Source organism: Megalops cyprinoides, chromosome 1, assembly GCF_013368585.1.
Source record: "Megalops cyprinoides isolate fMegCyp1 chromosome 1, fMegCyp1.pri, whole genome shotgun sequence".
Lineage (NCBI taxonomy): Eukaryota > Metazoa > Chordata > Actinopteri > Elopiformes > Megalopidae > Megalops > Megalops cyprinoides.
This window is the reverse complement of record NC_050583.1, coordinates 12,556,343-12,582,487: the sequence shown is the minus strand read 5'-3', so window position 1 is coordinate 12,582,487 and position 26,145 is coordinate 12,556,343. Positions and strand designations below refer to the sequence as shown.

The following is a 26,145-nucleotide window of genomic DNA, read 5'->3' as shown; positions in this document are numbered from 1 at the left end:
GAAGGTTAAAGTGATCTTCCAATCCCTCTTTATACTTGTGTGTGATAAAATCCTGTTCGTTTTCCGACCTGCAAAGTTTGATACAGTTTATATTGTAGCAAAAAAAATGCCAACACCCCTATAAGTAGTCTACACGGTGTCCTCAAATACTGCTACTGAACAAGTGTAACATTTTCCTCTTTTCATTTATTATTTATCTTTCCTGTCTTTCAGTGTTATGCATTTGCAGATTCTCTTATCAGTTACTGGAATGTATTATCAACATGTAGCCTTCTGGTTACAAAGCCAGTAGCATCAACATTGCAGTGTTACAGGGGGAAGCCACAGTGTGACCTGCTGGTGACCTCACTCCTCATTCTCCCAAAGTGAGCCCTGTTGCTATGGACGGAACGAGGAGACTATTAAGGAATTAGTAGTATGAACAGAGGTTGTACAAAGGTTGGATTGAGGGTGAATTCAGTACGTTAGTCTTGTGTTGCAGTGTAAAGCCATGCTTTTATCCACACCTGTGAAAGTCTGTGTTCTGAGGGCAGGCTTTTGTAAGCAAATCCCCGCTTGCCTAAAGTGACTATGTCACCCAACCGCTCAACATGGTGAATAGGATCTTGCTGATGCCTGCAGTTTGTCCCAGAAAACTTGGGCACGTCTGAAAGCTTCTCCCTCACACAGAGGTGTCACCTGGTTTTAAGATAGGGGGGGGTCCACAAAGGGGTGGGAGTGGAGCCGAAGGGGGGGGGGGGGGGGTGCAGACCGAGTGATCACAGTGAGCGGCAGCGGTCTCAGTTGTGGCACTGCTGTCACTCCTGAGTGCTCATCCCTGCGCAAAGCTCCACAGAGAGACACCGAGCACAAATCAGCCTCCGAGGCTCATCTCTCCTGAGAGGAAACCAGCTGTAACAGCCCTGCCCTCACAGAGAGCAAACAGCAGCTCACGTCAGAGCCCCTGCTTAACCTCTGTTCAAAGAGGCAGGATCAAATGTTGCATTGTGGTGAAGGGACATGGCTTGGAACCGTAAGGTTACTGGTTCAAATACCATGAGTGGCATTGTGGTTGTACCTTCAGAGCAAAGTACTTACCCTTTACCTATTCCGTTCATGCCTTTGGCAGGAGCCTTGTTGTTCTTGGAAACAGGATTGGGTTTGCCCATACGCAGCACCTCACATTCCCTCCCCGCTGCACTGCTAGGCTATCCTATTGTCTAAAACTGCCTGCTGGACAGGAACGAAAACTCCTGGAGGTTGCGCTGCACGCACTCGAGGCACGTCGCCTGGCACAACAACCGCAAGACGACCGTGGCTGCCCCGCCTTGCCCGAGGATATGCGTTTTTCTGGAGCGCCAGCAGGGGGCACTCTCCTTCTATAACCTATCTGATACAGTCTACCTCCTGCACACCTTCACTGTCTAAAGGTAAACAATAAAAAAGGCAAGAAACTACATTTTTGTGGCACTGTCATTGTACTTTTTTTAACATAGTCGTCTTTTTTGGGTTGATATTTTACCATTGCTGCTAACCAGTGCTGTTCCAAGTCTGTTACAGGATGTTCCAAATTAATACATAAACAATTTGTTCTCTCATCCTATAACCCCATATATCCACCGGCTTTAAAACATCCTGGGACAAGACACAAATAGCGCAGCCCTAAAACTTTTGTGGAACTGTGTATGCTTTTTTTTCTAAAAGTTAGCTACAACTGTTGCACAATATCATTGCATATATCATGTCGCAGTGACACGGAAATAACATCGTTAACATTGTGATATGTAATTCGTTTTTCTGAAGAAAATATGAACACATATGTGATTGTGATTTATTTAGTGAAGATGACATGCAGTCCGTCGTGTAGTTCTGCTACTGTAAATGGGTGTGTACAAGGTGGAGCGCGCTTATAGTTGACATCCTACGGTAACGCTGACTGTGTGACGTCAATGTTTGTTTCCTCGCTGCTTCGCCAGCTAGAATCTGAATCAGGAATATCAGTTGCTGTTATGTGACCATTTCCTTGGGGATGCCCGATACAGTAGGGTGGCTATTCCCGTTCTGCTCCAAACCCTGCCCACCACAGAATTCAACAGGCCATAAACGTAACGGACCGCTTCTTCTCACGAGGAGAGAGCTCTTTAAACGCACTTTGGAGGGGAAATACAGTACCTGACAAACGGGAGATAGCGATGGCAGAGGCTAACATTTCTGTCACGGAAAGTCAGTTCCGATGTCCCGTTTGCCTGGATATCTTGAAAGATCCAGTAGCCGTCCCCTGTGGTCACACGTACTGCATGGTGTGCATTAATCGCTACTGGGATCAGGCGGACGCGGGACACTATAGTTGCCCGCAATGTCGGGATACATTTAGCCCCCGCCCGGTTTTACGGAGGAACACAGTTCTTGCAGAAGTGGTGGAGAAACTGAAGCTGACGGAACTCGTAAATGCATCTGCTCCCGACCGTTATTTGGGGGGTCTGGGAGAAGTCGCGTGTGACTTTTGCCCGGTTGACCACAAACTCAAAGCTGTTAAGTCATGCCTGGCATGCCTGGCCTCTTATTGTCAGCTACACGTTGTTCCGCATCGGGAGGTCGGCACTCTGCGGCGGCATAAACTGGTGGACGCGATCGAGAGTCTAGCCGAAAAACTCTGTTCACAGCACCGAATGGGCCTGGAGGGCGGCGGCGGCGACAGCCAGGGCGACTGGACCGGGGACTGTCCGCTCTGCGAGTCAGACCAAGAGGATCTGCGCAATGCTGATGCACAGAGAGCAAGGAGACAGGTGAGGCAGCATCTCATCAGTGTTTGGGAAAAAAAACAAGTATAGTTGCACGTCCCTGAAGTGCTTACTTAACATTTCTGTTTTCCACATGCCACATTCCACATTCATTTCCACATGAAAAGTGCCAAATTAGTAACTGGATGTGAAGAGTGGTCCGTCCACATGGGCAGTGAAGGGGGTGTGTAGTGGGACGGATACTGCACCGTTGCAGAGCGCGAGTGGGAGCTAGAGGTGTTACTGATGGGCAGAACACTGTGTCCTTGAACGCTGTGTATGAAATGGTTTGCCCTTGAGTCAGTGAACGGGTGGAAAGAAGAGGAATTCGAAGTATGCACTTGTGGTAGCAGCCGTTTTAAAAAAGGGAACACACGGTTAGTCGGCGATATGTGTTAGCTAGCCACTGTTGGTTGTAAAGATACGCTACCACTGTTGCTGGAGGATCAGTGAAACGGAAACTTTGCAACAGTGATTGTAATTTGTGCTATGCATTTTTAACAGCTGAAACGCTATCCCGTGACCAGATTTGACTCCTGTTAGACAACTGACTCAGTTCGTACTGAAATTGATGACTGTTGTAAGCGATGGAGTATCTGTCCGTTAACTAGTTGTAGACTGGGAGTCATGTAAAGTTAGATTTAAGATTCAAAATGTTTGATCATCATCGTCATACTTCACTTTCGGAACCATTTGATATATAAAAAAATATTAAATTTTTGCGAAAGGGTCCCACACCAGTTTTCCTTTCATAATTCATTTCCTATAAGTAGGCTAGAATGTCCAAATCAAACCCACAGTATACAGAAGGCCCTTAATGATCCTAACGCAAGTGCATTGTATTGCACTTTGTGCAGATCGATGTTAAGACACTCTGCAATTTGATAAGCACGCATTTTAAAACTAAATTATATCAAAATAAGGAAGTAAACCAGCAGAGTAATGCGAAGAAAATGATTTAACCAAGGTGCACAGGGGGCAAACAAAGTAATGGAAACGCCAAAAGAACTCGTATTTTCAAGTAACTTAAACATGGGGTCTACCCATGTCTTTCATATTAATGTCAATATTAATTGCAATTATGTTTCTGCGATAAAAGGCGTTTAAAATCAGCACACTAATATGTCAGTTTCTAAAGCAACATGACAGTTTTAACAGATTTGGAAAGAGGTGAGGTATTTTTTGCCGAATTGCAGGTGCTTCCGTCACAGAAATTGCAAAATGGTTTAAGCTGTCAAGGAAGACCATGCAGCTGCATGTGTACACAATAATAATAATAATAATAATAATAATAATAATAATAATAACAACAATAATAAACTTTATTTATATAGCACCTTTCATAGAAGAAATGCAGCTCAAAGTGCTTTACGATAAAGAAATTACATGCACCGAGTGCTTCACATGGAATGAGCATAGAAACAGGGATAGAATGCCATAATTACTGTAAAATAACATGGAAAATAAAAATAATAACCAAAAATTAAAGAAAGGTGAAATTAGAATACATAGTATGCATAATAAAATAAAATAAAAATAAAGTTAAAAGATAGAATACATAGAGGCCTGTATCAGGGAAGTCATAGCTAGTTAAAGGCAAAAGTGAAAAGATAAGTGTTTAGCTTTCTTTTAAAAATATTTAGCGAGCTGGCTTCCCTGATCTCTATAGGTAGTGCGTTCCATAGCTTTGGGGCGTAACTGACAAAGGCTGCATCCCCGATTTTCTTTCGGCTGTTGCTGAAAACTTTCAGTAAACCAGCAGCAGATGATCGCAGCGTTCTTGAAGGCAAATAGTTAACAAGACGATCTCAGACTGATATTCATACTAACATGCTACATTGGTGCTTCACTGCAGCAAATGAAGCCCTTTACTTTTACGTTGTTTTCCACCTCAGTGAAAGCCAAACTGCTGCTGGTGCCCTCTGCAGAAATCTACAGGGGGGGGATTAGCTGAAGCCACCTGTTCCTGTGGAGTGTGGCTCACTACACGCAGAGAGCGCTTCTGCTGACCCAAGGAGAATGTCGTGCAGAGATGTCTTTGAGTTAACTTGTCTTGACAAGACATGTCAATCCACTTTATCAGGGAATTAAAACCTTTGAATTCATTTTGGATATACTCCAATGGTTACAGAAAAAATAACAGTTCCAGGTACAACTTGGTTTGCAAGGTTGCTTGTTGAAGGAGCAGCAGAGCAGTGGGTATGATGGCCTCATTCTGGTTTGGTAAAGGCCCAGAATCTTTTCCACAGTGGTACAGAGAATGAGGAGATCAACAGGACCTTGTAATACATCTGTGTTTTCATTGTATTACTTCATTTTTAGTACCCTATCAGCTATGAGATCATGACACAGAATCCACAAAATGTAGCTACTGAGAGCCAGGATCCAAAAAAATTCACTTAGTAATTTCAAAGAACAATCAGTCAAATAATCCAAGTCTCTAAACTGATTTGTTCTCTAAAATCTCAGCAATGTCCCTAATATTCACACATTGCAATGAAACGAATGTAAATGCGATGTCCCTCATTTTTTATTACTAGTTTAGTCCATGTGGAATTATGATGGCTATGATTTTTTGATGTGATGTTCATTTTGATTAGAGAAAGCATATGAAGGATCCCCATATGTGATTGTGACAAATGATCGTATACAGGGAACCAGCGTTACAGCTTTATGCTCCAGCTTTTCCTCCTCATGTGTTTCTCTCAGCCTGCATTGGTAATATGCTGATAAAATGTGACATTCTGACTGGGGCTCCTAAGTCTGTCTCCTCTGCTTGGTTACAAAGGCGCAGCTTCTGGAGTGTCAGAGGGCGGTGCAAGGCCGGATTCGGGCCGGGGAGCGGGAGCTGGGGGAGTTCCAGCAGGCCCTCGATTCGCTCAAGGTAGGTACCCATGCGATTTGGCAGCAGAATGCTAATCTTTGGTCCTTTGATGTCTTTTCCGAGTATCGCACCATGAAACATTTCAATTTCTTTTTTTGTTTCTTGTTTAACCTGCAGAAATGGATCCAAATCAGGCCAACTTTTATGTTTGTATGCTCAGAAGGTTAATTGAAGAAAATGTTACATTAAAAGGGTTTATTTTTCATCGGGGTACCCTGAGTTGAGGTACCCTAAGTTTGTACATGTTGTTTCTTTACATACATTAGATTTGAACATAAATTTAAATAAATAAAAATAAATAAGACTTTTTGATGCTTGTGCTATATGGGGCCCTCTCTAGGAGAAGTCAACATGCAGTGTGGTGGAAGGTTTTACAGAGATGTGACGGGGCTTGTAATTGTGAACTTAATATCTTTAAATTACAGTGGCGGTGATGTTCCATTCCTATCACTCTTTTATGACAAAGGTCATTAGGGCATTGTGATGCCAGAAACCAAGGGTTTCTCAATGGGGAGTGCATGCTGTGTGGTCGCAGCATTGTTTCGGGTCCGGCATCGTGTGACATTCTGATTCTCACAGATTTGCTCCCTCATCCCCCTAGTGTTCGTCATCCGCTGTGGTGGAGGACAGCGAGACTCTGTTCATCGACCTGGCCCAGCGACTGGAGAAGACGCGGGTGGAGGTGCGGGCCCGGCTGGAGGCCCAGGAGAGGGCGGTGCTGGGCCGGGTGGAGCGGGAGATGGAGGAGCTGGAGAGGGAGGTGGCCGAGCTGAGGAAGAGGGACACGGAGATGGGCCAGCTGCTGCTGACGGAAGACAACGCCTATTTCCTGCAGGTCGGCTAGCGTGTGTGTGTGTGTATGTTTATGTACATGTTTGTGTACGTGTGTAAAGATGCAAGCATCATTCTTCACCATCACCCTTCTTGTCTGCCCACTAAAAGAGGTGACTAGACTTCCTTTTTCACCTGCTTTCACACATTAATAAAGCGGAAGGTGGCTGATTGATGGTAACTCTACCGATGTGAGGATGGAGGTCAATGCGTGCGCACTGTGCTCTGTGTGGACTGGACTATTTAAACCACCAGTTCACCTGTAGTTGCCTTCTGTCTGCGCAGTCTGCTTCTTTGCTGTGTGCGCTGCCAGCCAGCAGGAGGCGCCCCGGAGCGGCAGAAATCTCCACAGAATGCTTCAGTGCAGCAAGAAGAGCCCTTTCCCACCTGAGGGCCAGGATGGAGGAGCTCTGGAGGGAGGAGGTAGAGAAGATCACCAGAGCAGGTGGGTTTCCTGCAACCAGTGGCAACCTCAGCTGAACTCTGCTTGTGGTCATCCAGCACTGGAATTGTATCCGAAAGTGTGGTGTTCTACCGTTTCCTTTAACAGGGAGAGCTTTTTTTGACATTTCATCCACTGGGGTTCTGTAGAGTTGAGTGAGTGGGTGGTTTGTTTGGAATTCTAATGAGGTCTCTGAGGTCTTCATCAGTGTTCTAATTAATGTCGTAATGCCATATTTGTTTTGGTAAAGCCAAAGACAATTTTCCATTTCTGGACTGTACATTTGTTCTATTCTTTTACATTCTGTTGTAATCATCTGAAGAATCTCTCATTTTAGCTTTTCATAGATTATTCTTTTCTAATTTTGCAGAAAATAAAGTGCAGCCATTGTTTTGCAGGTCAGTCACAGTGGAAGATTGAAGTGATCTTCCAATCCCTCTTTATATTTGTGTGTGATAAAATCCTGGTCGTTTTCCGAGCTGCAAAGTTTAATACAGTTTATATTGTAGCAAAAAAAATGCCAACACCCCTGTAAGTAGTCTACACGGTGTCCTCAAATACTGCTACTGAACAAGTGTAACATTTTCCTCTTTTCATTTATTATTTATCTTTCCTGTCTTTCAGTGTTATGCATTTGCAGATTCTCTTATCAGTTACTGGAATGTATTATCAACATGTAGCCCTCTGGTTACAAAGCCAGTAGCATCAACATTGCAGTGTTACAGGGGGAAGCTACAGTGTGACCTGCTGGTGACCTCACTCCTCATTCTCCCAAAGTGAGCCCTGTTGCTATGGGCAGAATGAGGAGACTATTAAGGAATTAGTAGTATGAACAGGATGTACAGAGGTTGGACTGAGGGTGAATTCAGTACATTAGTCTTGTGTTGCAGTGTAAAGCCATGCTTTTATCCACACCTGTGAAAGTCTGTGTTCTGAGGGCAGGCTTTTGTAAGCAAATCCCTGCTTGCCTAAAGTGACTATGTCACCCAACCGCTCAACATGGTGAATAGGATCTTGCTGATGCCTGCAGTTTGTCCCAGAAAACTTGGGCACATCTGAAAGCTTCTCCCTCACACAGAGGTGTCATCTGGTTTTAAGCTACGCTCTTAGCGTGGGGGGAGGGGGTCCACAAAGGGGTGGGAGTGGAGCCGAGGGGGGGGGGGGGGGGGTAGGGTGCAGACCGAGTCGCGTCACAGTGAGCGGCAGCAGTCTCAGTTGTGGCACTGCTGTCACTCCTGAGTGCTCATCCCTGCGCAAAGCTCCACAGAGAGACACCGAGCACAAATCAGCCTCCGGGGCTCATCTCTCCTGAGAGGAAACCAGCTGTAACAGCCCTGCCCTCACAGAGAGCAAACAGCAGCTCACGTCAGAGCCCCTGCTTAACCTCTGTTCAAAGAGGCAGGATCAAATGTTGCATTGTGGTGAAGGGACATGGCTTGGAACCGTAAGGTTACTGGTTCAAATACCATGAGTGGCATTGTGGTTGTACCTTCAGAGCAAAGTACTTACCCTTTACTGGTTCAGTAAATATTCAGCTGCATTAATGAGGCCTGTGTAAAGACTATGTAGATTGTCCTGGATAAAGGCAGCTGCTGAAGAAAATAAATATTAATAAGGAGCACATCTTCATGTTATTTTTCTCCCTCTCTTCTCCAGTGAACCAAAATGTCTATCAGCTGCCTGGTAATGACAGTTTGAAAGGTAAGCCTGTTTGTACCACCAGCTTAGATATGTGGAGATCACTGAAAGCACTGTTTTAGTTGGGAGAATTCCATTCTTCTCATTCATCACTTGAAGGACAGCCTTGGTAATGCACAGATTATTGGATGTTGTGTTTATTTAGCCACAAACAGTCATACAGGTTCCTTTTTTTCCTGTTGATTTTGGAAACACAGGCGCACCAGTCCATAACAACAGATCTTTTGTTGTGCACGTGGGGCGTCTGAATGGCTCACTTCATATTTAATGCAATGCAGATGGGCCTGTGCGGAAGTGTCTCCCCTTATCAGGAGTGGAGAAGACGGTGGCGCCCTGCCCGTTCCCCCTGTCTCCCCTCAGCCTGCAGCCGTCAGACCAGCGCACGAGGGAGAATTTTCTCAGGTGTAAGTACTCCCCCTCTCGTCACACTCCCTCTCCACCGGCTCACTGTAGAAACCCAACCTGACCTCGTTTTCACACCCCTGTGCCGACGAAGCCGTCCCTTGCGGACATGTGTCTACATGCGTTTGGCAGGAGCCTCGCTGTTCTCGGAAACACGATCGGGTTCACCCATACGCAGCGCCTCGTGTTCCCTCTCCGCTGCACCGCTAGGCTATCCTATCGTCTAAATTTGCTAATTACCTAGGTCTCCTTTCTTCCTTACCTCTTACTCTGTTTTCGTGTAAGCTGTTATACGCTGTGTATTTCCACTGTCTGTCAAAGATTCAGGTCATAGTTGTCATTAATGGTAAGTTTGTCTAGCACTGGCTTGTCTTCTCCTGCCCTTTGCAGATGCCTGCCACCTCTCCCTGGACCCCAACACAGCGCACCCCACTCTGGTGCTGTTTGGAGATCCCCAGAGAGTCCACTGTGGGGAGGAGCCCCAGGCTTACGGGCCACACCCTCAGCGCTTTGACAGCGTGGCCCAGGTCCTGTGTAGGGAAGGACAGTTCGGGGGAGCCAGCTACTGGGAGGTGGAATGGAGGGGGGGCGGCTGGGTGGACATCGGAGTGACCTACCAGGGCATCGGCCGGAAGGGGGGAGGGAAACCGTGCCTGCTGGGCAGGAACGAAAACTCCTGGAGGTTGCGCTGCACGCACTCGGGGTACGCCGCCTGGCACGACAACCGCAAGACGACCGTGGCCGCCCCGCCCTGCCCGAGAATCGGTGTTTTTCTAGAGCGCCAGCAGGGGGCACTCTCCTTCTACAGCCTGTCTGATACAGTCTACCTCCTGCACACCTTCCACTGCCCCTTCACCCAGCCTCTCTACCCAGCTTTCCGGCTGGACCTGGACTCCACCATCCTCATCTGTCCCTTTGACTCTCCCACTCTGCACCCTGACCCCTAACCCCTGACCCTGTGTTGTCCCCCCTGGCCCACCCTTCTCCAGTCACCTGTAGTCTTTCACAATGTCCTGCTAGCTCAATAATGGGATCAGCAACCAATGATTTCTTTTGTGACATTTTAACTCAAAGAGACATATCACCATTTGAGAAACCCATCTAAATGGGATTCAGACCTGCCGCCGGTACTTCAGTCCAGACTATTAACGTCTCCATTATGTCCTTCCTATACAATCCTTCGTTTGCCTGCTCACCCTCACCTACACTACATTCTTGAGCATGGCAAAAACTGAATTTATCTCCCCATCCCCAAACCCCCCACACACACACACACTCAGTCTGTCCCACTCACTTACATAAACACCTGTTTCTGAAACTACTTTTCAACAGCCCTTCATCCTTCCTCTACAACATCCTCTCCTTTAATCATTGTGGGGAAAGAAATACCAAAGTGTTCCTTTATTTTTACACATTTTATCTCCCTATTGCCCTAGCACCAGTATTGGCTCACGTGGATGTATGCCGTGACTTTGAAGAGTCAGAGATGAATGATAGCCCTCTCTGAGGACGATCGGTTTCTGTATTCCTGAATCTCACTGTCTGTGTTCTTGAAAATGGTGCTATTGTACACTGTTGCTTCTTCAGGAAGAACCACTCCTTTTCCGTGGTGTCACGTCACACACTAGGTTTTTTGTGAGAGCTAGTAATGCCTATATATGTATGGTTTTTAAATCCAGGCCATGTTTTTGCACAGCTGTGGTATATTGTACCTCACCCCAATCCATCTCCCTGTGTGCACAGGGTTTACTCAAAGGGTGACAAAGGACAGAATTTAGTCCCCTGGCTTTTCAGTTTTGCCTTAACTCTGAATTGCATATTTAAATAAGTGTTTTTAAAGTCTTGTTTCTGATTATTTTTTGTAGTGAAAAAAGCAACACTTGTTTGAATTTGTTATACAAACTTTTTAGCCCTAACTTTTCAGTTGTGAAAGATGGGTTTGGACATAGTTTGGCAGTGGAATAACATGGAGTGGAAATGCTGACTTTGCCTGTGTGTGGTTCTTTGTCTCTTAAAGAGCCCTGTCTACCTCTCCTGGCTTTAGCTCATGCCTTAGTGTCTTTCGCTTGTGGTCTCGTGGTTCTGTAGGTTCTGTGTCTGTGCGTACCTGTTTATGTGTGTCTGTGAGTGTGCTTTACTGTTGATATTTATATATGCAATTAAACCACGCATTTCACCTTAAACCTTCTCATTTCATTTTCATATTTGAGTAAATTGAATAAAATATCTACTCTCTGCACTCAACGTTTTAACATGAAGATGAGTGTAAAAGATCATAATGTCCTCATTGAAAATGTATATTTTTTTTATAAAACTTGAACTAACATGTCTCCACACATATAGTTTCATTCACAAGAATTTGTCAGCGACTTACAGTGTTAGGCTTGAATAAGAGTGCAAGGTCTACTACTTTTGGACATTGAACTATTTCACCACATGAGGCAAAATATGCTTCAATGGTCTCAATAATGGTCTTACTTTGACAAGTCTCCCCAATTCTCCTTCCATCACCGTCACATTTTAACAAAAACGGGCTGACAAATGAAAGTGTTATTTTACAGCATCAGATGCATACCTAAGCCAAACGAAACACGGCACGCTAGCACACCCGATTATATCGAGGCCGTTGCAGTGTGTTCAAGACAGACGCAATACACAAGGTATTTTGTAACGGTGCCGATAGGAGATAAATTCAAAGGTTCAGGGTAGTGTGGTATTTGTCTAGTTCAGAACGTCTCCCGTTAGTTTATCTTTGTGACCTTTTCTGAATGCTATAGCTGGCTGGAGAGTTGTGAGCACTTCGCAAATACGGTGACTTCCAGCACCAGCAAGACCCGAGCAACAGTTACTCAGAAACAGGGCCCCCATGTGGTAAAATGGCACAATTACTGCCTATGATTTACGGAACACCTGTAAATATTTATTCAAGATACAAAATGTTTTCGAAGAGGTAATTCACTTACAGCGAGTTACATTTTCAATTGTCACGGGAGAGTTTAAGAATGCCAACTAACAGCCACGCCTGTGGACTCCCTGGACTGAATTCTGGGCTCCCGACCTGACTTTAAAAGCCTACAAATATGTCACTCAGCAGACGCTGAAACGACAGTGACGCCAGCGATTTCGTTCGGATTTGGCACGGCGCAGGTGGTGGGATAGTGACCACTACAATTACCTTTTGCTCCGCAATGAAAGTCGCAATCACGGCAGAATAAAGCGACCGCTATGCCGGCGAGTCTGAGTTGCGGGTTGAAACACGTCACGTGAATTCACTGACAGTTCGTGTCATATGACCAGTGAGTGTGGTTGTTGCTGAAGATGGCGGCGTCTGCGCTCACGGCCGCCGTGGTGTTTCTGTTATTTTACGGCGGGGTCCTAGGCTTCCCCGCTGGCCAGTTTACCCGCGATGAACCGGCCTGTGGGTACAAGGTGAGAGACTCAGTTTATCCCTTTTAGAGGTGGAGAGAATGAAAGACAGAGACAGGAAGGATAGACAGAGAGAGGGAGAGAGACATGGAAATCGGAGGCATTTGCTGTACAGGGAGCTTGCTGTGAAACAAGTTTGCTCTTTTTGGATGTTATTTTATTTTCACAACAATAATACCGTCGGTTCCGCCACAGTATCGTTGTAACGTAGATCGCTGGCTGTCTTTAGAGAACCGAACGCTTTGAAGTTCCTCATCCCAGGTGTGAACCCAAAGTTGCTAGGTCCATAGAACAACAGTTTCTTTTTCATATGGGACTTTTCGAAAGAAACAAGTAGCTGCACCATTACCAAAAGCGGAATATAGAATATATTTTCTGCAATCTGTGTGAATGTCAAATAATAAACAGAATCATGTGCAAAATATTTTCCATATTCATCATGTGATTTGAAGGTGACGCAAGTCTTGATCATGAATGCTTAGCAGATAGTATTTTGCAAGACTGGCTGAAAGGATCTTTTTTGAGGAGAAGGCAAAATTGATGTGCATTGTGATGTGCTCTGTCTCCCTGCTTTTTTTTTATCTGTGTTGTGAGTTGTATATGACCGACCATGTTATGTGTGTGTGTGTGTGTGTGTGTGTGTGTGCGCGTGTGCGTGCGCGCGTGTGTATGTGTGTTCTCATGCACAGTCATGTCCAGCAACAAAGCCCTCCATGCTGAATGTCCACCTGGTCCCCCACACACACGATGATGTTGGCTGGCTCAAGACTGTGGACCAGTATTACTATGGAGGTCAGACTGCTTCTCTTTCTTCTCTTTATTACTCTGTCATCCTACTCTTTGTACAGGGCAGCATATTGTCATTGCAGGACTTCAAATAAACCCTATAAAATGCAACATTTCTCAGTGCTGTTTGGTGTAGACAGGAAACCTTCACCAAACAGTGTTATCACTTGGACCTCTGCTTCTCAAGTGCAGAACAAGTTTGAAGATTAATATCATGGTGCTGAAAGAGGTGTGAAACTCATGGGTTGTCACACAACACTTATCGAAAGACTTGAGATAAATGTGCTTGTATATTGTAAGTCGAATTTGAAATGAATAGATGGGACCTTGTAAAGCTGAATTGTCATAAAGACAAACCTTTGATACAATAAGAGTCTGTCTTTATGACAGCATGAAAAGGAACTGTGGCTTTCTCCACTTGTTTTGTTGTGTCAGCTTGCTTGTTCGATACTGTAAGCATGTGACCAATACACATAGTCACCTGCTTTAAACCCCATCATCAAAGGCTACACTACTGTGGTTAACGTGAATAAACTATAGTGATAAACTCAGAGAGGATGTGTGTAGCTGAATGTTTTACTTCTGGAATGTAGTGAGATAAAACCTAACTATACATGCAAGTGTTAGAGGCACAAGCCTGTTGATGGTATATGCCCTTGCCATGTAAAAAGCTTGGTGGCCAAAACTTTGCGGCAATGGAATCTTGTGGCGGCACAAGGTTGGAGGCTCTGGAGAAGATCGTCTGCCAAATGAATAAATGTGAGTGTGAAAATGTAAGTCACAGCAGGCAGGCTTTTGAGCGAGAGACTGCTGCTCGTGTTCCAGACCGCAATGACATCCAGCATGCGGGCGTCCAGTACATCCTGGACTCGGTGGTGCAGCAGCTTCAGGAGGACCCAGCTCGTCGTTTCATCTATGTCGAGACCGCCTTCTTCTACCGCTGGTGGAAGCAGCAGAGCGCCAAGACCCGGCAGGTCGTCACCAATCTCGTCAACGAGGGTGAGCTGTAGCACTTTTTACTCATCATTTAGCAGATGCTCTTATCCAGAGCGACTTACATCAGTTACAGTTCTTTTTACAGCTGGGTTAAGTACCTTGCCCAAGCAGCAGTGCCCCAGTGGGGAATCGAACCGGCAAACTTTTGGTTATGAGTCCTGCTTCTTAACCACTATGGTATACTGCCGCCCGCTACACTAGACTACTCCACCCTGTATTCTTACATGCCACACCAGGTAACGTAGTATGTTTGTAACTGAGTGGCTACAACTAAGTCGCTTCAGAAATGGCAGTGTCCCTCACTTACAGACTGAGTTGCGCCAGAGAGAGCAACTCCCCTGATGTAACAACAATTGCTCACTTTTACCACTTGATGGTGAAAATGCACCAATACATTTTTTTCTATTGTCAACGCAGTTGTACAGAAAAGCTGAAACTTGCACATTTGGACTGTAATCCAGTATTTTACAGTGTTGTGTTTGGGAAATGTATCAGTATTAGTATATGCAGCTCATTGGCCCAGTTTTGCGAGGGTAATAGATTGGAAAAATACAGCAGGATGCTTGATACTCCTGGTCCTTATGTTTGTGTAACATCTAGCCTCAGTCCCCTGAGCCTGTCTCTGCGGTCTGTCTTTGAGCTCTGTGTGTCTGTCTTTCAGCTCATTTGTGTCCGCCTGTGAGCTCTGTGCCTGTGTGCTGTTCTGTTTGAGCCCCTCAGAGCTCCTGTTTCCTATCCTCTCCATTTTCTCATAATCAGAATTCATTTTGATTCCCGTGTGTCAAAGCCAGTTCTATTTCCATACGCACAGAGCTGTAGCTTAGTTCCTGTGTCAGGTTTGAAAATGACTCTTTACTCCTTGTTATCAGTTCCTACATTTCATTCATTCCTACAACCATGCAAGCATTGTTGTCACAGTGCCCTCTGATAGTTGTCCTCCTGTGCCTCCGTGCAGACTCTAGTCCTGCTGAACTGTCCTGGTCTGTTGCGTTAACCCTCTCTTGTCAATCTTTGCCTCCATCCCATCGTCTCCAGGGCGTCTGGAGTTTATCAATGGAGGCTGGTGCATGAGCGATGAGGCCACCACACACTACAGTGCAGTGATCGACCAGATGACACTGGGGCTGCGTTTCCTCAACGACACTTTCGGGGCGTGCGGACGCCCGCGCGTTGCCTGGCACATTGACCCGTTTGGGCACGCCCGGGAGCACGCCTCCATTTTTGCTCAGGTGCTGTTCATGTCCGGACGCTGATCCAGTATCTACAAAATCAGCACTCCAAAATCAGGGTCCAGGGATGTACTAAATACTCTGGTTGTCATTGCATCGGTTTTCCACATGGTGTCACTGCAGCCCGTGAACAACAGTGAATTTGTATTCAGGCACCCTCTGTATAGCACATTACACATCTGCATAGCACAATACAGTTATAGTTTGCTGTCGTGTCTGGGCGACAGTGAACTGTCATTGTAAACTGAACACCTGCCCTGTGTCCCTTGCCTTTACTCCCCGCCCTTCAGATGGGGTATGATGGCTTCTTCTTTGGCCGCCTGGATTACCAGGACAAGATGAGGAGGATGAAGGAGAAGGACATGGAGATGCTGTGGAGGGCCAGCGAAAGCCTGAAGCCCCCTGCTGCTGACCTCTTCACAGGTACTGTCCCCCTGACCTCAGGGTCAATGCTTCACCAGCCCTCTCCTGGCTGCTCTGACCTCGTCCCCATCCCCCTGCCAGGTGTCCTGCCCAACGGCTACAACCCCCCCGAAGGCTTCTGCTGGGACCAGCTCTGTTCAGACGCGCCTATCCGTGACGACCCTGACCTCGAGGACTACAACGTTGACGAGATAGTCAAGAAGTTCCTGAACGCGGCGAACGAGCAGGTCAGAAGCACGGCCTGCTGGGAGGGGCACGCTAAAGCGCTCACCACCTGCAGGGCGACACACCCCGAACTGCACCAACTGCTCAGACCAGCCACTCACTGCCTGTACAAACTGGATTCATCCATTTACCGTTTGGCACTGCCGTATTCCAGTCATTTCATTACGATGCATTATTGTCGTTTAGCGGACGCTCTTATCTGGAGCGACTTACAGTTTTATCTATTTATGCAGCTGGGCATTTACTAAGGCTATTGTGGGTTAAGTGCCTTGCACAAGGGTACAACAGCAGTGCCTCAGTGGGGAATCGAACCAGCAATTTTTCGGTTACAAGCCCTGCTACTTACCACTGTGCCACACCGCTGCCAATCATCCTGTCAAACAGGCCATTGAGTAACTATGCACATAAGCATGCTCACCATGCTAACAGTCTATCCTGACCTCTCAGCAACTATTCCTTCAGCAACTTTCCATTCAGTGGCTCTACACACTCACAGCAGAACTGCAGTGAATAGATTCCCAGAATGCAAAAGCAAGCAAAGTCCAGCCTTGTACGCACTCTCACTGATGCTAAATGACTGTAACTCTAACTCTGTGTCCCCCTGCAGGCGACTCTGTACAGGACCAACCACATCATCATGACCATGGGGTCAGACTTCCAGTATGAGAATGCCAACCTGTGGTATAAGAACATGGATAAGCTAATCCGCTACGTTAACGCCCGGGTAAACGCCACTCACGGGACATGCGTTTGTGTGCAATACATGTGTAGTCAGCACGCGGGGATTTTTGTTTAATGAGCCTAAGATGAACAGCTCAGTTTGCATGTAGAAGACTTTGTGACGTTTCAGTGCAGTTGTATGGGCAACTGGTGGGTGTGTGCAGGATGAGTGACCTGTCTGGTCTGTTTTCCAGCAATCCAAGGGCAGCAAAGTCAATGTGCTGTACTCCACTCCATCCTGCTACCTCCAAGAGCTGCACAGAGCCAACCTCACGTGGTGGGTAGCTGCTTTTTGGCACTCAATCTTTGTATCATCTTTACTGCTGCTGTTGCAAATGGCTCCACTGTCACAGAAGGGTTCTGTGTCTGTTAGCAAGTATTTGTGTGAAGAGGCTATCACCATCTATATCACTGTCTGTCTCCCTCCTTCTTCCTTTCTCTCTTCCTCTCTCCCTCCCTCTCTCTCCCACCCACCTTTCCTCACTGCCTTTCTCTCTCCCCGTCCCCTCTCTCCTTCTCCCTGTCCCCCTCTCTCTCTCACTCTGTCCTTTCTTTCACTCTCCCTATACCTCTATCCCTCTCTCATCCTCTCCCCCTCTCTATTCCTCCATCCCTCCCCCCCTCTCTCATTCTCTCTCACTCCCCCCAACGTTCCCTTTCTCTCTATCTCCCTCTTTCTTCCTTTGTCCCTCCCTTCCCCCACTCTCAGGTCTGTGAAGACAGATGACTTCTTCCCCTATGCTGATGATGCACACGACTTCTGGACTGGCTACTTCACCAGCCGGCCCGCTCTGAAACGCTACGAGAGGCTTAGCAACAGCCTGCTGCAGGTACTCTCACGGCGCCCTGACAGCTGCCCCTGAACACGCACGCCATCCGTTTCAGCATTAACGTGGAAGGATGGGCCTTCTTTCTTATCTCTTTCATGAGTTGTTGCACAAGTTCTGCAGGACAGGAAACTTGTAGCAACATTGTGGTTTATTTAGGTTGGGGTTTGTTGTGATCTCCAGATATGGTTATGTTTTAACAGGGGAACTGATGGCAAAAAACAGAAAGCTGCAATAGTAATTCTCTTACATTTGCTTATTCTAGATATTATTTCTGCAATCATAAGATCATGAGATGTAGTGGTATGTTGGACTACTTGCATTATCTTTTGTTACCATGAAAATAGTGAGCCTTTTCCCAGAGTAAGATTTGGGCTCTAGTGCATAAGGAGGCAATATCACAGACACTCACCAGAGGGATTTGAAGTTACAGACCAGTGCAGAGCCGCCATTGAGGACCTCTAGAATTAGTGAGGTTAGATGGACAAAACAGTGATGTGGGTATATCTCTTCCCAGGTCTGCAATCAGTTAGAAGTCCTTGGAGGTTCAGAATCCAGGAGAGGTCCCCATGGTGAAGGAGACAGTGACACGCTCAGTAAGTGTATGTTAGAGAGAGCTGTGTTGAACCACAGTGTGAAGCACCATGCTGTGTAAGTACGTGTAGTGGACAGCTTTGTGGAATTCTGAGTGTCTGGAATGGTGGATGATCTTGTGAAGTTTTGTGATTGGTTCACCTCTGCGTTGCTGTGCTCATTACTGTGTGCTGATTGGCAGAGAGGGCTATGGCCGTGGCTCAGCACCATGATGCCGTATCGGGGACGGAGAAGCAGCATGTTGCCAACGACTACGCCAAGAGACTGTCCATCGGTTCGGCACACTGCCAGGTAATGAGTGAGTGATTGGGTGAATGAGTGAAGATGAGTAAGTTAGTTGGTTGTTTAGGATTGCAGCTGACCTGTTATTTAATATGATAGATAGGTTGGTTGCACACTGATTGTACTGGATTTTCTCACTGTGCCTCAGTGAAGGATGTGTGATAACAAACCCTCTCTCCCTGACTGTCAGGTGCTGGTCAGTAACGCTCTCTCGAAGCTCAGCGGCTCAGACGCCCCGCGGGTTTACTGTGAGAATCTCAACATCAGCGTGTGTCCCCTGACGGAGAGCAACAGCGAGGTGCAGCACTTGCAGCGTGAAGCTGATGGAGTGTTATCATATCTCTGCGCATATCCATGAACAGCAAGAAGATGAAGTCTCTCTCTCCCCTCTCTCTGTCTTCCTCTCAGTTCTCGGTGACCGTGTATAACCCCCTGTCTCGCTCCGTCAGCTGGTCAGTGCGGCTTCCACTCAACGGCACACGCTACAGCGTTACTGACCCCAGCGGGCGGGAAGTTGACAGTCAGGTGAGGCAGCAGACCGTCCGTATGCGTGCATGTGTGTTTGTGTATGTATGTGTGTTTCATGCACAAAGTTGTTTAATATGCAGATGTTAAATGCTCTGGCAGTCTGTATGTGTGAGTTCTTTGAGTTCACATTTGAAGTCATCTAGAAAGCTGTAGCTTTTCCAGATTGCCTGTGGCCATTGTTGTATTACTTGCTGTTTATTTTACGTGTGGTATTGCAATGCGTTTTGGATTCCGTGATCTAGTGACTGTGATGTATGGTAGTATACTTGGCTTACCTTGTCTAGTCAGGTTGCGTAAGTAACTTGTGGTAGGGTTTGAATAGTGTTATACTCACACTGGGCTGGGAGTGTTGTTAGCCTGATCTGACACTGTTGTTTATTCAACATGATTGGATACACTTCTGTTCTTTTGTGCCAGAAGTCCCTCTAGAATGTAATGTAATGTAAAGCACATAATTGTTTGTTTCAATCAGCTGTGTTCTGTGCTTGTGTTCCGTGTCAGGTTGTACCCGTGTCCCAAGCTACGCGGGATATCCGGAAGGACAGGGGGTATGCGGTGAATGAGCTGGTTTTCCAGGCGCAGGCTCCCCCTCTGGGCTTCAGCACATACTCTGTCTCTCAGCTGAAACACCAGCCTCCACCTGCCTCTCCCAAACCTGGAGTTCCACTCTACTTGCAGAATAAGGTCTGTCTGTGAGGGTGTGTCCATGCTCCTGCGCAGTTTGATTGTTGGTCTGTTTCAAACTCCATCGTCCTTAACTGACGCCTCTCCCTGTGCTCCAGTTCCTCAAGGTGACCTTTGACCCTGACACGGGCCTGCTGAGCAGCCTCAGTAACCTGGAGACGAAGCAGACGGTGCAGCTCAAGCAAAGCTTTTTCTGGTCTGTCTACCTGTGTGTTCACGTCGGGGTCTGCAGTCTGCGTGTATGTGTGTCCGTCCGTCTGAAAGCTTGTGTTGCGTGTTAGTCAAACTTAACGTTTTTTGACTTTGTCTGCTTGTGTTTCACATTGATCACTTATTTGAAATTTTAGTGTCAAACATGTCACAAAACGCATTTTGCATTTTGTTCAATACACCGACATTGTTTGTTGTGTGTGCTGGAGATTGTTGCTCATTGGCCATTGAAATTCTTTCATTGCATGTGTTGCAGGTACAATGCCAGTGTGGGGAATTTAGAGAGCAGCCAGGCCTCAGGAGCCTATATCTTCAGACCCAACTCATCCACACCAGTACCTGTCAGTCTGAAAGCCAAGACCCAGACAGTGCAGGTAATACAGGAGTCGGTGCCGTTAATATAAACACAATGCTTTTCATGTGCGCTAACGCACAGTACTATAAACATGCACTAATACAGAATGCTGTTCAATGCTAATAGTGTGCTCTTATACATTGTGCTAACATGCAGTGTCACACTGAGTGCAGTTAACATGCACTAACACACACAACAAATGCTCACTGTTGCAACCTTGTATTGTACCTCACTTGTAAGTCGCTTTGGATAAAAGCATCTGCCAAATGAATAAATGTAAATGTGAATGTAACCTGCACACAGTAATACACAGAATAGAAACATGAACTCATGCATACAGCATTTACTTGCTGTTACCATAGACTGACACACACTCACTGTTAACATACAGCAACACACAGAGCACATACTTACTTAAACATATACTATCTCAAAGCACATGCTCAATTTTAACACACACTTTTCCTTCCTTTAACCTCCTTCCTCAAAAATCGCTCTTAATCCTCCCTCTCCCTCCATCTCTCTCCTCCTGTCCGGCATCCCTCTCTCTCTCTCTCTCCCTTGCTGTGCCTCTCAGAATTCAGTGGTGCAGGAGGTGTGGCAGCAGTTCGGGCCCTGGGTGTCCCAGGTGGTGCGCCTCTACCAGGACAGCAGGAATCTGGAGCTGGAGTGGACCGTGGGTCCCATCCCTGTTGGGTGAGTCAGTGCAGGGCAATGTGCCCCCGGGCAGGAGGAAGGAGAGCGGGGGACACTCACGCCCAGCAGAGCTGCTCTGCTGGGCGCTCCATCTCTGTCTCTTCCAGCTGGGCGTCTCCGGCTACAGCAGATGTTACGGCTGTATGTTCAAGCCAGTTCTGAGAATTCAAGGTTTGCTTGTTTTGTTATATTTAAAAAAAAAAAAAAAAAAAAAAAAGATTAGTAAAGTTGGAAAGCTTTTAGAATGAAGTATGTCTTCTCTTAATGTTTGTCCCTTGTTTTTTTTTTTTTTTTTTTGCTGCTCTCATTTTTTCTTTCCTTCTCTCTTCCTCTTGTTCTCTCACTCTTGCACTTCCATGCTCTCTTCCTCTTTCTCTCTACCCCCTCACTCCTACTTCCCTTCTTCCTCTTTCTCTCTGTCTCTTTTTGCTCTTCCAGGGATTATGTTGGGAAAGAAGTCATCACTCGTCTGGACACCAATATCGACTCCTCTGGTTTCTTCTACACCGACTCCAATGGCAGGGAGGTCCTGGAGAGACGGTGAGGGAGGGTCAAAAGAGAGGGAGGGAAGAGGGGAGGTCCTGGAGAGGCAGTGAAGGAGGGTTGTAGGAGTGAGGGAGGGAGGGAGGAGGGGAGGTCTTTCAGGGACAGTGAAAGGGAGTGGAGGGTTTAAGTACACAGATCAGTTTGCTGTGAGTGCCAATGCTTTCCTCTGCCACACAGGAGAGATTTCCGCCCCACCTGGGTCCTCAAACAGACAGAGCCCATCGCTGGCAACTACTACCCATTCAACTCCCGCATCTACATCAAGGTCAGCGCCTCACTGCCTCTGTGTCACGCTTCCACTCCTCAAGCCGGTCGTTTCTCATTACTTCTCTCTTTCTCATTCAGACCCTCTTTCCCTCCCTCCTTCTTACTGTCACATGATCGTTGTGATGTCACAATGTAGGACCACAGGTTGAGAGCCAAGGACACTGTTACTCTCTGAGTGTTTCTGAGAGGGGAAAGAGATAAACGCACAGGGTGTCGGTCTCAGTGCTCTGTGTCCCTGCAGGACAAGGAGCAGCAGCTGACCGTGGTGACCGACCGCTCTCAGGGCGGGAGCAGTATCCAGGACGGCTCTCTGGAGATCATGGTAAAAGAGGAGGACCCACATGGACACCAGAACCTAGTCAGATTGCATAAGTTAACTTGTGGTAGGGTTTGAATAGTGTTACGCCCACACTCACTGGTCTGGGAGTGTTGTTAGCCTGGTCTGACTCTGTTGCTCAGTTAACTTGAATGGGTACACTTTTGTTCTGTTGTGCTGGAAGTCGCGCTGGATTTATGTGAATTTATGTAATGAAATGTAACTCATACAATAATGTGGCTAGAGACACACAGGCACACACTGGCACTCACAGACACAGACACACACACACCCTCTCCTGCACAAATGACACATATTCTTCTCCACTCTTAATTTAAGGCTGACACATGAACTTGGTGATTTTGTGGGGTGTTATTCCATAACATTAACTACACTTTAAGTAAACTAGAGTCTTCACCTGCGCCCACGCTCTCCCCCAGCTGCACAGGAGACTGCTGATGGATGATTTTCGGGGTGTGGGGGAGCCCCTGTCTGAGCCAGGAGAGTACGCAAAGGGGCTGGTGGTGCGGGGACGTCTGCTGCTGGCCCTCACGCCCCCTGCTGCCGCCGCCGACACACACCGCCCCCTAGCGGAGGAACTGGTACTGCAGCCACTGCTCTCCCTGCAGGCCAAAGATATGCGCCCCAACGCTATACTGGAGGTGAGAGGGGAGAGAGACCATGCTGGTCAGATAGGGACAGTGTTGACAGGCGACAGTATAGATCTACAGACACTATAGATCTGATAGGGATGGTGTTTCAGATGTGAGAAGACATTATGGATTATGGATCAAGCATTATGGATCTCATAGATACACTGTTATGGATGAGAGAGGGACAGCGTAATGGATCTGAAAAGATTGATGTAATCAGTGACATAACTGGTATTGTAAAACAAAGAAGGGTGGTGGGATTATTCAGTAGAGAGAGAGTAGAGTGGAGTCAGAGAGAGGTGAATATCTAACAGGGAGGATGAAATGAGGGAGAGAAGAGAGAAAGAAGAGGACAACAGAGGATGTCGCTGTATGGACTTGCTGGTGTGAGGAGGGGACACTTGGTGATCAGTGTGTTTCAGATGTATTCAGTTTCAGGTAAGATATTATAATGTATTTCTCTGTCTCTCCTTTCCTCGATCAGTTCTCGGGGCTGCAGGCCGCACTGCCCCCTGCTGTTCACCTGCTGACAGTGTCTCAGTGGGACAGGGACTCTGTGCTGCTGAGGCTGGAGCACCAGTTCGAGGCAAAGGAGAGCCACACACATTCACAGCCTGTCACTGTCAACCTGCAGGTGAGGACAGTGCTTCAGCAGGGCTCAGCAACAGTTAACAACATGCTGCTAGTATTACTGGCTGTTTATTTTACATGTAGTATCACAGTGTGTTTTGGATTCTGTGATCTCGTGACTGATGTATGGTAGTGTACTTAGCTTCCCTTGTCTAGGCAAGTTGTTAACTTGAGGTGGGGCTGGAACAGTGTTATGTTAACACTCGCTGGTCTAGGAGTGTTGTTAGCCTGGTCTGACACTGTTGCTCATTCAACTTGCATGGATACTTCTCTTTTGTACTGGAAGTTGCTCTGGATAAGAGCATCTGCTGTAATGTAATGTAAGGTAATGATGTTTCACTCATCACTGTGTGCTGGAACCCAAGCTAGCCAATGACCTTGTCTGCAGCTGTTAGGAATAGCCTTGATGTCTTAGTCATTACTGTTGGTTCTGTGGTGAGCTGGAAATGGGCCCTGGGAAAGCTTAAGCCGTGTCACACATATATGTTTTGCACTTCTGACTCCAATAGCTTGAGTTTGGTATTTTGTTTTCCTCCCTTGTATGTGGTGCCTCATGTCCAGTAGAAAGCTACCTGTTTCATAATAAGTTCTGCTGCTCCATCTCTTTTTCCGGTTTTGCATTCAACAAACTCTGGAAACTCGAGCTGGAGGGCAGAGTGTCGGGTAACCTTGAAGCCCCCTGTCTCTCTCCCTCTGTAGAAGCTGTTCTCAACTCTGGAGGTTGTGGGTATGTCAGAAATGAGTTTGGCAGCCAATCAGTGGAAAGATGAGATGACCCGCATGGACTGGAAAGGCAACACAGGTACACAGGTTTATAATAAGTGACTAGTTTGCTATATACAGACAATATTATTTTTTTTCATTAAATGCTTAATGTGTATTACATCATGTAGAGTTAAAACGTTTCACTTCGTTGCACTTCAGAGGAAATTAAGATTATCCTAACAAATTAGGTAAATATTAATTTGATCGTTTTGATCACATTGCTCTGAAACCTGCATTTTGAGAGTGAGCTTTGGGGAGTCTATAAACTAAAATATACCCATTGCCACACTGTGCATGTGTCCACTTTTAATAGATTAATAGGCAGTTTGGGAATCAGAGTAATATAGACACCTTAAGGACTTTATGGAATTTTTACTCCGGATAATAGAATTGAATTCAAGATCACAGAATATCAGACATTTTCAGTGCAAGGAACAAATCAAATTATTAAAGAGTAGATTTCCATGTTAATTCCCCAACACACTATATTAAAACAGATGCTCCTGTTTCACTCACTGTCATAGTGTCTTGTTGGCAGAGCTAGGGGCATCAGTAATTGCTGTGATGTGTGTTCCAGGCGAGAAGCCCCTGAAGCGTGGGACGGGAGACCCCTCTGTGTGGGAGGTGACGCTGAACCCAATGGAGATCCGCACCTTCCTCCTCCGAATGCACCGCAGATAGCCAATCTCAGAGCAGCCAATCACGGATCAGTAGTTCAAATCACCCAATCTCTGCGAGCCACCCGTGTCCTTACTTCAACCCTCGTTCTGGCACGGATCCAGCGAGCAGCATTTACACACTCTCTGCCCGAGTATTATCACGAAGTGCCACGTTTCTGTCCATTGTTGCGTTCTGAAGATAATCTTGTGCCTTTTGAAGATGTCTACTCAGACAGGTCTGTCTGACCCAACACAGCACTGCATATCCTCAAAAAAAACGCCTCAACCTCCTGCCACAGAGAACAGCGAGGTGCTAATGATTTTAGAACAAAAACAAGGTGTTCTCTCCACATTCTTGGATTCATACATACATTTTATTGTCTAAAACACATCACTCAGTTTCACAGTGCCATTGTTTAGCCATAAAAAAATACTCATCACCTCACCCTGTAGTCCTCATAGAGTCAGAGGCATTGGTCCCTGGACTGCCACTGGCTGAGGGGAACATCACTTCCATCGGTGTCAGTGTTGCAATCAAAGTGTTCAAAGAGTGTTGCTCACTGGAGACGTGGTTGGTTCTTACTGCACTGTTGCCTATATGTGTGTCTCTGCTTCTCTGGGCGAAGGTGGCTGTGTGTGCTGTTTCGGAGGGGTTTCAAAAGATCCAGCCTCGAGATATAGGACAGAGGCTTGCCTGACACCATCATACACCTCCCTACATCATTTTCTTTCAGGTGTTACGTGTACTGTTCAGCCAACCAATCAGCGAACACAGACGAGCTGGATTACTCTCTCACCTCTACCTATGGCCACCTTTCAGCAAACTGTGCAATAAGTATGATTTTTTTGGAAAATGCTTTTCTAATTTTTTTATTTCTTTTTTTAAACTGTGTGTTGATGAATTTGTGTTGATCACAAGCAGCTAAAATAAATCTCAGTGATTGCTATGCCTACAGTACCTGCTCATTAGCTAGAACTGTATTTGTGCTGCAGATCCTGTGTAGGATGTACTTTGTCTTCTAACAGATGTATGTCTTAACCTGTGTGCACTGTGACACAACGTACTGCCGTGTCCCTCCCATGATGAGTTTCCCCTCATCGCTACTGTTTTAGCCAGTGTCAGCATTCCACTTGCTTCTCGAGTTTTAACACTGACACGCTAACTGCTTATTTGTACTTGATCTGCTTATCTACTTGATCTCACCATTCGTACAGCAAAGGGACAGTTTCAGACGTCCGTTAAAAGGCGAAATTTGGTTAATGTAATTAATGCGAGGCAGTAGCTGGGAACGTACTGTACAGGCTGGGATCC

General features: G+C 46.4%; 2 protein-coding genes across 2 annotated transcripts; both read left to right on the top strand.

Moving 5' to 3' along the window:
• Positions 1-1,972: 1,972 nt before the first annotated feature.
• LOC118786296 (E3 ubiquitin/ISG15 ligase TRIM25-like) lies at positions 1,973-10,788 on the top strand. The gene is made up of 7 exons (XM_036541433.1): positions 1,973-2,765; positions 5,548-5,643; positions 6,245-6,478; positions 6,760-6,919; positions 8,573-8,617; positions 8,893-9,018; positions 9,407-10,788. The coding sequence occupies exons 1-7, from the start codon at positions 2,172-2,174 to the stop codon at positions 9,961-9,963; spliced, it is 1,812 nt and encodes a 603-aa protein (XP_036397326.1). The 5' UTR covers positions 1,973-2,171; the 3' UTR covers positions 9,964-10,788.
• Positions 10,789-12,316: 1,528 nt separating this feature from the next.
• Positions 12,317-25,981, top strand: man2b1 (mannosidase, alpha, class 2B, member 1). Its single transcript, XM_036529767.1, has 24 exons — positions 12,317-12,445; positions 13,132-13,234; positions 14,054-14,227; positions 15,260-15,453; positions 15,744-15,876; positions 15,958-16,103; positions 16,709-16,825; positions 17,016-17,098; positions 17,531-17,651; positions 18,166-18,244; positions 18,424-18,533; positions 18,715-18,822; positions 18,933-19,049; positions 19,554-19,736; positions 19,835-19,932; positions 20,203-20,320; positions 20,879-20,997; positions 21,436-21,537; positions 21,721-21,808; positions 22,052-22,132; positions 22,567-22,788; positions 23,264-23,413; positions 24,109-24,211; positions 24,752-25,981. The coding sequence occupies exons 1-24, from the start codon at positions 12,335-12,337 to the stop codon at positions 24,853-24,855; spliced, it is 2,964 nt and encodes a 987-aa protein (XP_036385660.1). The 5' UTR covers positions 12,317-12,334; the 3' UTR covers positions 24,856-25,981.
• The last annotated feature ends 164 nt before the right edge of the window (positions 25,982-26,145 follow it).